The 16,904-nt window shown below is 31.8% G+C and overlaps 1 protein-coding gene across 1 annotated transcript; it reads right to left on the bottom strand.

Moving 5' to 3' along the window:
• Positions 1-10,854: 10,854 nt before the first annotated feature.
• Positions 10,855-14,497, bottom strand: LOC100791897 (F-box/kelch-repeat protein At1g26930). Its single transcript, XM_003532008.5, has 2 exons — positions 13,867-14,497; positions 10,855-13,258 (listed from the first exon to the last, which is right to left on the bottom strand). Exon 2 carries the CDS (start codon positions 13,078-13,080, stop codon positions 11,461-11,463), a length of 1,620 nt encoding a protein of 539 aa, XP_003532056.1. The 5' UTR covers positions 13,081-13,258; positions 13,867-14,497; the 3' UTR covers positions 10,855-11,460.
• Positions 14,498-16,904: the final 2,407 nt, after the last annotated feature.

The following is a 16,904-nucleotide window of genomic DNA, read 5'->3' as shown; positions in this document are numbered from 1 at the left end:
GTGCCTCAATTATTAGGTGTTGGATGTTTTTATAGATTACTATTATTTAAGTACTAGGTTGATTTAGATTATTAGATGATATTTTTATAAAAATTAATATGTGATATTTTAATTATAATCATAGATATTTGTTAGGGTCTGTTTGCTTAAGTTTTCTTTAAAAAAAAACAATTTTGTTTTCTTAAGAAGCGGCTCATATATATCTACTTCTTAAAAAATCATGTTTTTTACCCAAAAAAAAATTAATTTAAGCAAATTAAACTGGTCCTTATTTAGATGTTTTAAGTGAATGGGCATGAGAGCTTGGACTTATATTTGGTAAGGGTTCATTGTTCTCATTGATGACTAAAATATCATTGATTCATTGTTCTATTAGACAATTTTGTATGTATAACTTGTGAGAAAATCCTAGTCACTGGACAGAGCAATTTTTTCTCATTCTCTTCCCTATGGGTTTGGATCGTGATTGCAAGCATGAAATTAAGATTCCTTCCATAATTAAATCAACATTACGGATATGAATTAAGAATTCTTCTAGAGATATACACGTTCTAAAACCATCTTTAATTAAATTGTGTGTTAATTATATTAAGATCCAAGATCTTTCATCTAATATTCCTGTAGTATGCAATCGATAATTAGTTTTCATCCATCAAGTTGATTGCGTGGGCCAGTAATTAATTAATTCCAATTATGCATGTTTAACAATATTAAAATGTACTCCTAGATTAGGTGAACCTAGTCTTTTTTTGCTGAGAGACAAAAGAGTGGGCCAAATCAAATATAAAAATATTTAAAGTTAAAAAAACAAAGAAGAAAAATATGGAAACAAATTCAAATTACGAATCAAAATACCTTTTTCATCATCTCCAAGGTTGACCTAACAATACGCGAAATCTAAAATAAAAATTAAAAAAGACTTTTTTACTTTAAAGAAAAGAGTGATATGTGAGATCTTTTAGTCAACATGTGTGATATTTTTTACTTTAAAAAACTAATAGCAAATGTTGATAGATTTAAAGTTTAAGCTTTAGTTGTTTCATTATTAGGTGAGTCTTGGTCATCTCAATTCCTTAATGATGAAACTCATTTTTTTCACATTTCGCTTCACATTCGTGTTGCTTGATGGTGGGGGCAAAGTGGGGTGAGGCCTAGAGGCACTGCTAGTAGAGGTGCTTGCATTTTTGGCACTCATGGGACATAGGTAGGACTCTAGTTTGAGATTGGAATTCATGTTTTTTTATTGATAAATGCTAATTGTTTAATTGTTAATTTGTTAATTTTTGTTAGATGTAGGTATCAAACCCGTTACCTTTTTCTCATTTTCATATTTCTTAACCATCCAATCAACTCTATATTTTCTCGTGTTTCTTTGAGTTGATGTGGGAGCATTTTAGAGTTTGATCAACTTTAATATTTTCTTTCAAAACAAAAAGGATAACATGGAAGGGCAGTGGAGCTTCGAGGTATAAAGATGGTGATATTGATGAAGGGGGGCAAAGTGAAACCTTAAGGGGATGTTGGTGTGGTTCACACGACTTCAACTCTAACTTCACATGGTGCAAAGAGGGTTTCCATAAAGGAAGTGGTGCAATCCATTGGTGGTAGTGATTCTGGTAAATACAAGGAGGGTTATGTTTCAAAACCTTTCACAAATCCTTTTGGCAATACTAGTGTTTCATCTAATGACCAGACTAAATATAAAATTTGTTTTGACAAACACACTTGAAAGAAAAGCTTTTGTATAAAAACTTTTGTGAAAACAAAACAAATGATACTTTTGAAACAAAAGGTCAAATAAAAGAAATAACACAAAATTGAAAGAACACATGAGAACTTATATACTGTTTGTTTGTCCAGTTCTTGGTAAACCATCAAATTTTACTATAACTTATAATAAGTTATAAGTATTCTTTCCTAAGTCACTTCTACTTCAAACCCAAGTAGTCTTTAAACTTGTCTCTTCAAGCAAACACTCCAAATATTCTTTGTATCAAAGTCTCTTCATACATTAACTAAAGTCACTTAAAAGTTGGTATATGTAAGTCCCACAATTCTATCATCTTATCTGAAAAATATACAAATGAATTACAAGATTTTCTCAGAGTTTTCACTAAAGCACAAGATTTACAAAGAAAGCAAAAGAGATTTGAAATTGAATGTTAAACAACTCATTATCTATCTTGTGCAAAAGGGTATTCGGTATATATAGGGAGACTTTAGAAATTATTCATTGTCTCACATCTTTAATCTTTCCTCATCTGATATCAATATATAGAGAAAAAAATGGTTGATCAATGTATTAAGTGCAACATTCAATATCTTTCATCAACTAGACATCTTTGATATGATAAAGCATATACTTATCTCTCTTTTTGGGTGCAAGATCTCTTATTGCAGTGAGCAAATATGTTTTATGGTTAAAATTGTACACCGTTGTTTTCTTTCTTCATTTGGCATGCCTTTTAAGAGAATAGGTAGTTTCTTTTTAGTGTTAAAATTTCAAATACATTTCAGATAGTAGTTTTCGGAAACCAATTTCAGAAAAAAAAAACGGGGCACCAATTGCCTTTCCGTTGCTCTGCATTCGCTAAGTTATATACTCACTTTTCTCGATTGCATTAGAAGAAATCCTAGCAAAAAAAAAAAAAAAGATATGAAATTATGAGAACATGGAAGAAGTTGTGCAAGAATAAGAATCTTCAAGCACTTGACAACCCCCTAAAGCTTACCTTCGCAAGCACCGAATTTGCCCCACTATCTTGAATCCTCCCTCTTTGCCACCCCTCTTTTTTTCTCTCATGAAAATTGGCTTGCAAAAAGTAATTTTTGGAATGTAGTAAAATTCTATTTATAGAAACTAGTTTTTGGAATGAGTTCAAATTTTAACACTTTCGAAAAAAATTAGGAAAAAATACATATGGGAGATATATTAGTAAAAAATGGGAGGTGTAAATATAGTTGGCTAAAATATTTAGGGAGTGTTTGGTTTGGTTGTTTTCTGTTTTCATTTTCACTAAAAATAGAAAATGGTGATGAAAATGTGTTTGATTGGATTTTTGTTTTCATTTTCAATGAAAATATTTTTCCAAACGAACCAAAAACTGGAAACAATAAAATATCATTTTCAGTTGAAATCGGAACCTCATTTTGGGTTAAATAAAAACGCGGTGGCAAGAAATATAATTTTAAACAAATCTAAAAATACATTTTCTTTTGAAAACACATTTTCAATGTTTTTATTTCTTAAAAGCAGAAAACAAGAAATCAAACCAAACATATTTTCAGAACTCTAATATTTTGAAAATGAAAACAGTTTTCCAAAAATAAAAACAGGAAATGAAAATAGAAAATAAAAATGCAAACCAAACACACTCTTATTTACCAAAAATAGTTGATATAAGTAGTAGTGATTTGTATCTCTTAATCAAATGATTCATGATTCAAATATTAACTTTGAGTATGAAATAAATTATGTTGAGAAGAGAATACTATCTTGGATATGCTTACAATCTGGATAAAGACTATTATTACTTTTGGAAATATCAATATTATGATTATAAAAAATGAATTTAAAACATTTATAAGACCATCATTAATAAACTTTTTAATTTAAAAAATAATAAATTAGAGCTATATACAAAATAATTTAAAGATCGTATGACTGTAGAGTATATATTCGTAATGTTTTTTGGATGGTTCACGTGCAGACAAGAAAGTGGGAGTGATGGATAGATATCGTAGCTTGGCCAACAGCTAGCCATCTCAAAAGGAACATGAATCACATATCACATGCACCACATACTAAAGTTTAATCTAGCAGTGCACTTTTTATGTTGGTTTATGTGCAATGTGCGCCAAATAGGGAATGTTCCATGCATGATGATGATGGTATGGTTGTGTGCACGCATATATAATGTGACTTTAATATAATATTTTATACAAAATCAATCAAATTTGATCATTTTTAACACAAAAAGATTTAATCATTTCATTTTTTCATTTAGTGATATCAATAAGATGTGAGAAATTAAGTGTCATCACACATGCTTTATTTGGAAGATAATGAAAACCACGTATTGATCCTTTAAATGGAGTTGATGTTGAGTTCTGTTCCTCTGTCTACTAATCCAAGTGATTAGTGGCAACAAAAAAATTGCATGGTGGTGGCCAGAAAAAGAAAGCTTTCAAGAATAAAGTTATACACGATACTAACAAAATTATGCGCATTATTAAGCATTGAGTGTTGATGCTTAATTTGCCGAGTTTGAACATAGACAAAGTTATAAGACATAATAAGAAATTAAGACATTGCGTTAGTTATTATGCAAGCGCATGTTCTTCTTATCAATGAATGAATCATATCACTATTTTTCCTAAGACACGTTGATTTTGATTTAACTGTGTTATTTGGAGAAGAAAGTATCCCAAGACAGTAGTTGGGTTATTTTTGAGTTTGGAATGCAAAGTAAATTTTACAGGGAATTATTCAAAATAAGGCCAAAGAAATTAAAATGAGTGTGGATTTCTCTATATTCCTTGTATTAGAAGTCCTTCCATCCACGCAACAACCGAAGTAGGAGATTTCAGTCGCGTATACATATAAGTGAATTTCAATATCAATCAAAGACAGTGAAAATATGGTAAAAATTGCATAGCCATATCAGTTTGAGCTTGCTTTTGTCGAATGATACATACATCTCAATAAGCTAATTATAAGACTTTTTCTTCTCATCAATAAGTTAAAAACAGAAAACTTAATTATATAAAAGGCAGTTTGGTGTGGTTTTTAATTTTAGGTTCTTGAATTTTGAACTATTAAAACCAGTTTTTAATTTATTTATTTTTATGATCAGTGTTTAAGAAGTCATTGTCAAATTTATAATTTTTCTTTTAAAAACTTGTTGACAATAACAAGATCAATTTGACAAATAATGTATTTCTTAGTTCACGAGCAATAGATAATAATAATAATAATAATAATAATAATAATAATAATAATAATAATAATAATAATAATAATAATAATAATAATAATAATAATAATAATAATAATAATAATAATAATAATAATAATAATCTATTTGTTTAACTCCTATTTAGCACAAGTTATGCATGAGTGACCATACTAAAGACAAAATATACAGTAATAATAAGTGCATAATTTATCTATTGTTTCTAATAATAAAATATGGTATAAGTTCTTGAAGGACATCTCATACACCTTTGAAATTGGACCTAAATAGCTCAAAACCTTCAATTAACGGCATTTACTCAATTAATGATTTCAACGCCTGCGGGTTCTCCACCCTGCCAAACCTCTTGAATTCAATTCAGTTTATTGGAACCAATCAAAGAGTTATGTTATCCTAGTAAGACATTATGTTTTATTTATTTTACTTTCTATTTTATATAAATATTTTATACAACTTTTTTTTTATTAATTTAGACAACTTAATGTAACGTTACATTTTTTGTTATATTCATAGCCATTATTAAATAATAAATTGTTGTGGAAAATAAATAAAAACAATTAAAATTATACACAAATCGGATATTCCACTAAGCTACACGTAATCGTGATTATACACCCAAACTGAATTGTCAAAATTATTTTTTGTTATATTTTAGTGAAATTAATTCATGCTCTATGATAGAGAAGTTGCTTCGGGATAAGATTGAACGACTCTCGAAGAAAAATGGCTGCGGTGGTTTGAAGTATCAGGAACTTCCCAGGTAAAAAATGACAATTCATTTTACAGTATGTTTGGATAGAGAATTTTAATTGAGAAAAGTAATTTATCAAAGAATTTAAATTTATATAATTTAGAATTTATTGTTTGAATGCTTTTTATGAAGAATTTAAAATTTTAGAATTTTAAAACAGAATTTTAAACAATTGGAATTTTAATTTCCTTCTAAAATATGAGAAATTGAAATTCTCTTTTTACGATCTTTTTCAAGAAACACCGTCTGAGCTCCTAAAATATCGATCGGGTGTGAGCATAGAGGAATATGTATAACTAACACACCAATTATATTTTCTCTTTTTTTTTCATTCATCTTTTTCATCCTCATAATTTTAATTTTTTTTATCCTAACACAAAATTTTGAAAATAAAAGGATTTCAATTGAAATATTTGAAATTCTTAAAATTTAAAATTTCTCAAAATTTTAAATTTCTCTATCCAAAAATGTCAGATATTTTTTCCTAAGTAATATTAATATTGTTCCAGCTTACCATATGTAAAAAAGAAATGCAAAAGATAAAGATAAAGATGGGCTATTTTTCTCAACAAATGATGGGCTTTCTAAATACTATTTTTTCTTAGGGCCGCAAACAACATTTTTACCAAAATAACAAGGCAAATATTGTTTACACCTCCTCTTTTTACTAAAGTACCTCCCTTTTATGTTTTTATTTTATTTTTTTTCAAAATTGTCCTTTTATCCAAAAATCTACACAACAAGGGTTCATCTTTCATTAGACTCCAACGCTTCTTATCAACAAGATTGATTGGTACTTAAATGGTTTCATGAAAACTGTGGTGAGATTTCATCTTTACAACCCACAACAAGCACAACAATGTGTGGTGAGATGGAAACATGTTGAAGAAATCAAATTTGGTAAATCAGCTCTTTTTTATTTGAGTGAAGAGAAGAAGAAAGTTAGAACAAGAGTACAGCATGTGTTGAAGGCATTGGAGATCAATTATCATCTTTGCTTTATCCCGTACATGAAGAAGTTGAACCTCACATTGTACCATTCCACACCTCTTAGTCTCATCCACACCCCTTATCGACTTCCTCCCCCTCCTCGAAGAAGAATTATACCCACTAGAACCCTCTAGTCACAGAATCTGCTTGTGCCTAATTTTTTTGCTATTTCAATAAGAATCTTAATGTTGCCTAGGATAATGATTTTTGGTGAGGATGCAAATGAGGATATTGGAGACCTAGTTTTGAGCCTTAACATATGCATAAGTTGAAGAGATTGGCTTCAGAAATTATTTTTTAAAAGTGCTAATACTTCCAGAAATTAATTTCCAAAAAGAGGGTAGTTTTGACAGGAAAAACAAACAAACAGAAAAGGGGGTACATTAGTATAAAGGGGAGGTGTAATCAACAATTGTCTAATAACAGTATTATATGCACTAGTTACATTTTTACAAGACCCCAAACAGCATTATATTACCCACCCGAATTAATCTTTTCCTTTTTATTGGGTTACAAATATTCTTGTCTTCACCTACAATTCTTATTAAAAAAAAAAAAATCAATGTGCGATTTGTAATATAGTGTGAATCTTATTTCTTATTTAGTGAATTTCATGTACATTTTATCTAATAATCATTTTAAAATGTTCGGGATTACTACTCTTCATATTTTGAAACATTATTATAAAATCAGCATTAAAACCTGACAATTCATTCTGGCTACAATATGTTCCAAATCCTAGGGTTTATAACATTTTGCCATTCTGGTTATAATGCATGGCACACATGCATTATTGTTCCTCTTGAACCATTCTAGTTAGGTGTTTCTCTCTTTCATTTTATTTTTCACAAAATAAAATTTTTTTCCCCAACTCCATCATGGCCCGTGACGCATAGACACTTACGCAGACATGAAACAGAAGCACAACAAAGAATGCCTTGTACGGAGTATACATGTTTTGAAACACCGTGTGACACAAGCATCCAACACGCACGCAACCATTTTCCTTAGGAGTGACCATGATGCATGGTGGCCAACATTAAGGGTCCATTCAGTAGTGTGGAAAGAAATGAAATGAAAATAAATTGAAATAAAAGTTTTAAATTAAAATAAAATTTAAAAATGTGAATTTCATCTCATTTTTTGTTCTTTTTCTTTGCAAACGAATGGACCTTAATTTTTTTTATTGTTTGAAAACCCATACAATACAACAATAAGCCACCAGCTTTGGTTCCTGACCTTGACCTTGTTTTAGTTAGGTCAAGTAGTGCCTTTGGATGAGTGAATTCAACGCAATGTAATGATGTCTCACCAAAGCATTATTCGAAGTCTTTAAATGAGTAGGAGGCAAATAGTGGATGAAACATTCTAAAATGGCATAACTCATAAGTATTCAGAAGAAGAAAAGATACGCACGGACACATGATAGATAGTGTTCGAATTCATAGTAGCAATAGGCCAATTGCAAAATTAATTAATCGATACAAATGTTAAAAATATACTCTTTGACCTATTTTTTTTTATATATATATGTTCTTTTTTATTGACTAAAACTCGCCGAGGCTTACAAAATTATGTGAGTCTCTAGTTAATCTCACTCATTATTTTGTAATTTTAAATCAATTTTCTTTAAATGAGAAAGAGTACATTTCTAAAAAGAAATGTTTCTAACACATTTCTTGGACATTATTTTCGATGCTCAAACTTCTATTAGGTAAAATTCATGTATGTTCCACTACATATATAGATCTCATTTTCTATTTGATAGATCACATTCTTAAATTAGTGAGATTGACGTGAATTTAAATTAATAATAAAGAAGGTGTTGAAAAGAAAAAGTTAGAGAATATATTATTAACACTCCTTGACTAATAAATTTGACAAAAGAAAAACAAAACAGGAGAAAAACAAACCTTAACAAGTAACACCATACCTCAAGTACATCAAATTTTATTTTACATTTCTAGTAAGATAAACTTTATCATTTTTTAAGAGGATCTTACTCAATTGATTAAATAAGATATAAGAATTATTATAAACTTCTTTTATTCCTATGGATTAAAAAAATCTATCATTTAACCTCTAATAAGCCTGCCATAACTTTTACTGACACTTACAAAGCATAATCTTACACATTAAAGTACTTTGTTACCATACTTTATGAGCAGATGTCTGTTATAAACTCACCAATTGCAAAATATGATTTTTATGAAAACAAGTTTACGGAGAGCTACACAATGGATGCAGACTTTCAAAATATACGACAATTATTTGAATCACCATTCATATTTAATTCACACTTTACCAAGATGTTTTAGTTACCTCTTGTGCATTTTATATCAAAATTTCTAATTATTCATCATTTTTTTATTTAATTCCTCAACGCAAAAGCCCCAAAACCCATGACTAAGTTTCATCTGAATAACGAGCAATGGACAACCTTACCAACCTGTGTTCATATTTTATGCACCATATTTTTTTTAACAAATAGAAAAATAATAAAATATAATATTTTTTATGATTTTCCATATGTATTAAAGTGTGAAGTGCCAAAAGGGTACTTATTACTTGTATATCAGTTACAGCAATAAAACTGAAAACTAACACTTTGAGAAGAAATAAAAACATCTTCAATGGGTGCAATTTAACAACCCATTTTGAGTTGCTTAGAAGATCTCATGTGAAAGTGCTTACATGACTTGTTTAATTTTAAGTAATATTGCTTAAGTATTTTTTTTTCCACCGAAGTATATGACATATGATATATGACATGAAATTACTTATATAAGCATCATTATTTATATAAACAACCGTTACTTAACAATATTATATCATAAATAACATATTTTTAAACATTATAGGACCATAAAATTAATTTAAACACTCACTAACAATTTTAGCATTTGAGTGAATTTTTGTTTAAAATACTTAAATCTATATGAAATTATAAGACACACAAAATTATAATAGACAACTCATATAAACCACTATGCATTGTAGAGTAATCCCTATAGTATTAAATCATAGTTAAGCATTCATATATATTTTACTTCAATAATAATACAATTTCAAACAACTCTTAAATCACCTCTCTTAAATGATCTTAATTGACAAGAAAATATTTTTTTTACTTATAAGCTACTGATTGTTGCTTATATAAACAACCGGGACTTAATTTTAAACTCAATATGACGTAGATCACTTCCGATGATTTAAAAAATTAAATAATAGTGTGTAAAAATAGACAATTCATTAAGCAATAAGCATTGAAAATGCTCTAACATATTACTCTAATAAGATGCATCAGCATTCAGAATATAGATGGGTTCACCTCACGCAGTCAGTTGGCATTCTCAATTATTATTCTTACACTTAACTATAACAAACTTGTTCAAATATTCAGGGAGCATCCGTGTTTAATGTAAAAGAAAAACAAGAAAGTGATAATTGAATGGATTTGATATCCAATAATGGTGAATCAACCACCCTACGAAATCATAAAAGCAGATCTTCAACGCCAGTCCTAAGACGTATTTCCGCAGTAGCATGGACCATTATTATCACAGTCATGCAATCTTAAATATCCAATAACTAACTATAATTAATAGGATTAGGACAACGTAGTTTTTAAGCATATTTCAATTCCAACCGCATCTACAAAATTAAGGTCAATGCAATTCATCTTCGCTAAAAAAAAGCTCCCAATTATGGAATCAACGCTAGTGACATCAATCCTCACTCTGTCACATAGGCATCTAATTAGCCTTTGTCACAAGGTGCCTCCACCTATAATATGACTTAGCAGTTGAGTCAATGCCTCAGAATTAAGATTTTTTATCTATAGTTTCAAGCTTAAATTCTTCACCATGAGTTGAGCATCCACGGTATCCATAAGACCATAACTTTAATTATAATTTCAAAAGAGACAAAATATAAAGCATCATATATTAATTGTTTCAACTTATATAACGGAACATGTTTTTTTCCATCAATTTCGGATAGTTTTAACCATGGGGGGAAAACCCCATTTTCAATTTTGGCATCTATGCAGCTTAGTGTCACCATCAACAATTCAATCATTGACAATACAGAAGTAGAAAATATATTATGGTGGCAAGTTAGATTTGCAACAAGTAATAAATGGAATGTTTATCAGGCTATATACTACTTTCTCCATGCTAGGGAAAGCTCAAAATACATAGTCCAAGAATTGAATTGAAATGAAAATTGGATTGCTAAATAATCCAAAATTAATAAACAACTATCGGAAATTATTCCCATCCTTCAAGCTAAGAAAATTTATGATCATGAAAATCAAATATCTAGTTGTGTGTTCTTGAAAAAAAGAAAAACTTAAAATAAACAACACCAATAACCTACATTAGTGTTGAGACTTCAATTATTTAACCTATTCCTGTGCTACATGATAGCAAGCTTTGAAAATTTTCATGTAAATGTAAATGGGGGAAGATACCAATTTCAATGGAACAAAATGGAAACTGAAATTTTGAACATAAAAATAAAAGACCGAAGAGCCTCCTTCTTGGAAAACTTTTCAGCCAATCTTGAGAAATATCTGAATCTCCTCCCCATCCTCCCCCGCCTTTGAAAGGAAAATATCATCGAAAAAGAAGGGGGAAAGTACCAATTAGCAAGAATCCTGTGTCAATGGATGAATCAATGTTGTGCAACTCATTGGATTTGAAGCATCAAAATGTGTGATACCTTTCACAATTCAATTCTTCAACATCCCATCACAGCACAATTATAGACAAAGTTGCCAGACCGTTTTCTGGCGAGTAGATTCCACTGTGGAGGTCCTTCACTGGGAACCCATGAATTGAGTTCAATAAAACCCTCACCATGAGTCCTTGGTCCACCGATGACAATAAGCATATCTCCGCACGCCCTGAATGCAAGACCCCAACCATTCATCGACACTGCTCGCTCAGGTAGTCTCCCAATGGTAACCCACACTCTTCGCTCCTTGTCGTATTTTTTTACCTCCATGTCAGCATAATCAGCAGCATATAATTCATCATTTACAACGGCAACCAGAGGTGGCGCCTCAGCTGTTGCAGGCATTTCAGCTCCCCTGGCACTGCGTCCAGGGGACATGTTAGGAATTTCTGTCCATGTTCTAGTTTGTATATTGTACTCCTCACCACATGTAAGAAGCTTAGAATCTTTTCCACCAATTCCACCAATAACATAAAACTTTCCATCCATAAATACCCCAGAGCACATCTTCCTCGGCTTGTTCATGCTAGGGAGTAGTTCCCAGGTTTGATTCTCAGAATTGTACAGTTCAGCAGAGTCAAGGATATGACCGTCCAAATCGCACCCGCCAGCTAAAATAGCAATCTCCCCCAAACTAGCAGATCCAAACAAGCATCTTGGAGCATTCATCCTCATTCCAGATGTCCATGAGTTAGTCAAAAGACTGTATCTGTAAATAACATGGGACCTCATCTCCCTTCCAAACACAAGAAGTTCAGTTCCTACAGCTAAAGACTCCTTATCTGAACACATGAAGCATTCATTAGAAGCCATCCTTGGTAAATGCATCCACCGTTCGCGAATTGGATCATAGGCCTCCCATTCAAGGAGGGCACAGGAAAAATAAATCCAGTGTTCTATTATCCCATTAAGTCTCCTCCACCTATACAACTCACCACTTCGGATTGTGTTCCGAAAGCTCCTATTCAGCGAGGCCAGAGAGCCATAGTCGGACCTGGAGCAGCGGCTGAGACAAGCGATTGAGCTGTCCCGATTCATTCGGGGCAAAAGAGAACCAGAATCTGATGAATCCCCACCATGATGCTCTTCCTGATCATCAGGTGGCTGCTGGTCACCAGCATCCAGCAAATCCCCTTCCACCTCCTGCTCCATCTTCTGTTCATCAGATTGCTGAACACCAGAATCTGATGAATCCTCTAACTGATCCTCCTCCTTTTTATTAGATTGAAGGTCAGTGGACACCACCAATGAATCCCCAGCGCGATGCTGCTCTCGTTCATCCAAAAGCTGGGCAGAAAAGGCATCAGCCTTCTCAACTCTTTGCCAATTACTCAACAACACGCAATCCTTCCTCCGATCCTGATCCATTTGTGGAACAACAGAATCATCAGCATGACACGATTGTTTTTGAAACAAGAACCGAGTGGTCTCGCCATGATGGCGAGAATCCACTCTCCTATTCACCTTCCTTGGCTGGGGTTCTTCCTCCCCATCAGTGTCTAAAGGGCGCTTGCCATTCTTTATGTCCAAGTCCGGCAGGTATGTCATGAAAGACCACTTGTTATCTGCCTGGCAAGAACTGGGAAACAACCTCGGAACCACGCAGGAACGACCCTCCAACATAGTCTCCACAACAAGAGACAGAAGCAGCAACAAGCAACAACAACAACTCAACCTTCAATCCGGTGCTTTCTTCTGTCTTTATCAGAAGTGGCAAATTCAACACCACAAAGATAGGTGATGAACAGCCTCAGCAGCACCCTAACAATTCCTTCCCGGAATCACCTTCCAAATCAAGAACCTGTTCAAAACGGAATCAATCAAAATCAGACTCAATTCACAAGTTCCATGTATTTCTCTCTCTTCTCTCTCTATCTATTAACCCTTCTTCTCAGGAAGAACAATTCCAATTGAAAATCTAAATGCCCAGAAACATCAACACCACAAAAAACACGATTACAGATCGGAATCCATTCAAAATCACATTTTTTTTTTCACGAACACCCTGATTAGAGGAAAGGGAAAAATGCCCCGTTCTGAAAAAAAATCGCAGAGAGATCCAATAAGCAAAACACCATAGATAACATCTAACTTCAATTGAACGAAATCGGTCCAGGGAATCAAATGCAACACAACAATGAATCAAACACTCCAATGCACAAACCCAAAAAAAAAAAAAAAAACAATTTTGAACAAAACATTAATCAATATCCCCCGGGATTGAACAAAAGGCCAAATTTCGTTAGATCTCCATAAATCTACAATCTTAACAACAATAGCAAACAAAACAGCTCATTCATAAGAAAGCTAGAAAATAATATATATATATATATATATATATATATATATATATATATATATATAGAGAGAGAGAGAGAGAGAGAGAGAGCAATGATTCAAGAAACTTACGGGTTGGATAAGAAGCAAAATCGAAAAAAAAAACAACAAAAGTACTTGATGGGCAGTTTTTGCAAAATTGAACAACAATCTTGAACTCCTTCTTTCTCTATCTCAAACTCACTGTTTTGCATGTACCCTCAGACGCACGCACGCACACAACACACACAGAAAGAAAAAAGAGAAGAGAGAGAAAGTGGGACTTTCTCTCTCTACCAAGCTCCAAGAAAGCACTTGGTTTTGGTTGGTCCTTTCTTGGGTTAGTCTCTGCAAATCAGATGAAGGGGAAGGTTTTGGAGCAAAATCTCAGAGAGGACCCCTCACATGGCCTTATCTCCCCTTAAATCACATCTTAATTTATAATTAAATAATTCCTTAATTTTCATTTCTTTTCCCATCGCCACTAATTAATTAATAGATTAATCAACTAACTAAACATCGTTCTCTGTGTGTCTTTTCTTTTTAAAAAAAAAAAAAAATCTGTGTGTTTTCGAGTTGTGCAAAATTTGACGGAGGAGGTTGTGGTGGGGCTGCAAAAGGTTCGCCGGTGACCGGCTACCGGTAACCGCCGGTGGAGACACGTGTTGACTAGTGAGGTGGAGGAGGATGAGATGTTTTTTCTCCTTTTGCCTCACTGACTCATATTCCAAAAATTTATTTAGAATTAGAATATCGTGAGTATAAAGGTGCTTTATATTTTTAGAGGGCTTAATATTCATATTCATAATTTTTAAAATTAAATCCATTATATATATATATATATATATAAATGAGAGCATTGAATTTTTTTTATCATATTGATATCAAATATTTATCATAAAAAAACAATGAGTAATCTCTGTTGGACTATGAATTGGATGGTTAAATCTTGGTAAGTCACTTAATAAAATAATATGATCCGTTAAAGAAAAGCAAAGAAAAAAAATCATAACACATAAGAATTATAATACATGTTTAGAAAAAAGAAAAAAGGAAAATGAAAAAGGAGGAGAGAGAAAAGGACTCGTCCGTTTTCGTTACGCCTACGTCTCTGCGCCGTTGGATTCTTATTCCAAATTCTCGGCTGGTCAATTTCTCGTGGCGCGGGAAGGAATCTGGTGCGGCGAGGGTGTGATTAAGATTTGCTTAGGTTAGTTTTGTTGGTTAATCATGGAAAAGTAACCCCCTATACTAGATTTTACCCTCACAACTCAAGATGTGACTTTTGACTAGTCAATTTTTCATTCATTAATTATTATATATTGTTATTGGTGGGTGTTCAGTTCACATACGCGAGAAAAGGAATAAATTTACTTAACAGTTTGTGATAATGTTGTTAACTATGGTGATGATTATGATTATTACTACCAAACACGGCTGAATCATGCCTAAGTCAAAAAAGCAGATTTGTGCTACTACGTTTCAATTTCCGCTTGCGTTTTCGGCTGGGGCTCTTCCTTCTTCTTAGCCTCCTTTTTACGCTGTGTTTGATCCATTGATGGGACATATATCTATAACTATTGTCCTTTTTATACTACTATTATTGTTCTTTTAAAATGCCCAATACCCTATGTTTATCTTACTACTGTTTATTAATGTGATGGGTTATTCATTGACCACCTATGGATTAATTCAAACGCTTCCTATTAAAATTAAAATTGACCATTTAAATTTGTTGCCCCAATGTCGATGACTAACCAATTTAATTGGTACATGTGAAAGAAAGGGGGGGAAATTTTAGTTAGTAAAGTTATCGGAAAATGTCGTAACTTCCTCTATCGGGCACATCATAAAATTACAAGATTTGATTTAATTTAACTAGCCACTTTCCCTTTTTCGGAATGTCCTCCATTTTAGTTTGATTTTTTCAAGTTTCTTTTTCTGTTCAAATAAATTATTTTTTTTCTGTTCAATTACAATTTATGCATCATTATAATATTATATTATATACCACAAACATGTGCAAATTGAAAGGGAAGGACACTGGTTTGACACGCATAAGAGATTAAGAGGTTCACACCGGGACGCCAAGGCAAATCAACAAAGAGATTTTAACTTAAGCCCAAATTTTTTTTTCCTTGCAAACACTGTTTTGAGATTCCCTAATCATTCAAACTTTTAATTATAGTTTCAACAGTCATTACTACTAGCCAATCTAATACTACTATCTAACCTTGTAGGCTTTGATAGGCCTAACTTTTGCATTTTTGCGCCCATCAGCCTTGAATTATAATCAACACAACACACCTTTTGTTTCTTCACCTCCTTTTCTGTTTTTCTATGGTGATGATCACGAGTGGTAGCTTGGTCGGCATTTGCACATAATCATAACAGTTAGTAATCCTAATCAGCCTCAAGCTTCTTCCGTTTCATACAACAATATGATTAGATTGTGGTTTGTCGCCAATGTTTTCCCTTTTTTCATAAATAGAAAAAGTTTTGTCGTCTAATATACTTTTGTAATTAATTAAAATAGTTTAAACATGAAAACTGTGGCAATTTTGTTATGCCAGCCACAAGAGTACATCACCACCTTAATTATGTTCATACTTGGGTTTTTTTTATAATGGAAGTTAATAATTTCACAACCAAAAGTGTATACACTAGCCAAAAAAAATAAATAAAGGCAATGGCAAAAATAAGATAACTAATAAATGATGTGAAGTGGAAATAAAAACAATATCACGAATTATAATGAAACATAAAGAGGGCCAAAAAAAATTAAGTATGAAAAAAAATCAAAAACTCTTTTATAGTAATATTCCATCCTTACTCAATTAGTTTTTTTTTTATTCCTTCCTTATTCAATTAGTTTTTTTTTTATTCCGTTCTTATTCAATTATTAGTACTGAAATATTACTTCTGGCCTTAATAGATATAGATATGTTGGCATTTTTCATAACTACAAATATAAATGCGAAAAATATAAAAACTAAATTCTAAATTTACACACGCACTTATTAAAGAGAGAATAATAATGATATGCACTTCCTTGTAATTTTTGTATATTCTTTTTGTTTTTTGAAAGGGAGGGACAAGTTTTGTTGGAATTTTATGGGATTTTTATAAAA

This window comes from Glycine max, chromosome 8 (assembly GCF_000004515.6).
Source record: "Glycine max cultivar Williams 82 chromosome 8, Glycine_max_v4.0, whole genome shotgun sequence".
Classification (NCBI taxonomy): domain Eukaryota; kingdom Viridiplantae; phylum Streptophyta; class Magnoliopsida; order Fabales; family Fabaceae; genus Glycine; species Glycine max.
The sequence above is the reverse complement of the archived record's forward strand: the minus strand, read 5'-3'. Positions and strand labels throughout refer to the sequence as shown.

Bases quoted from the DNA above. Each gene is read 5' to 3' on its own strand.
- LOC100791897 (XM_003532008.5), bottom strand. From the start codon at position 13,080: ATGTTGGAGGGTCGTTCCTGCGTGGTTCCGAGGTTGTTTCCCAGTTCT.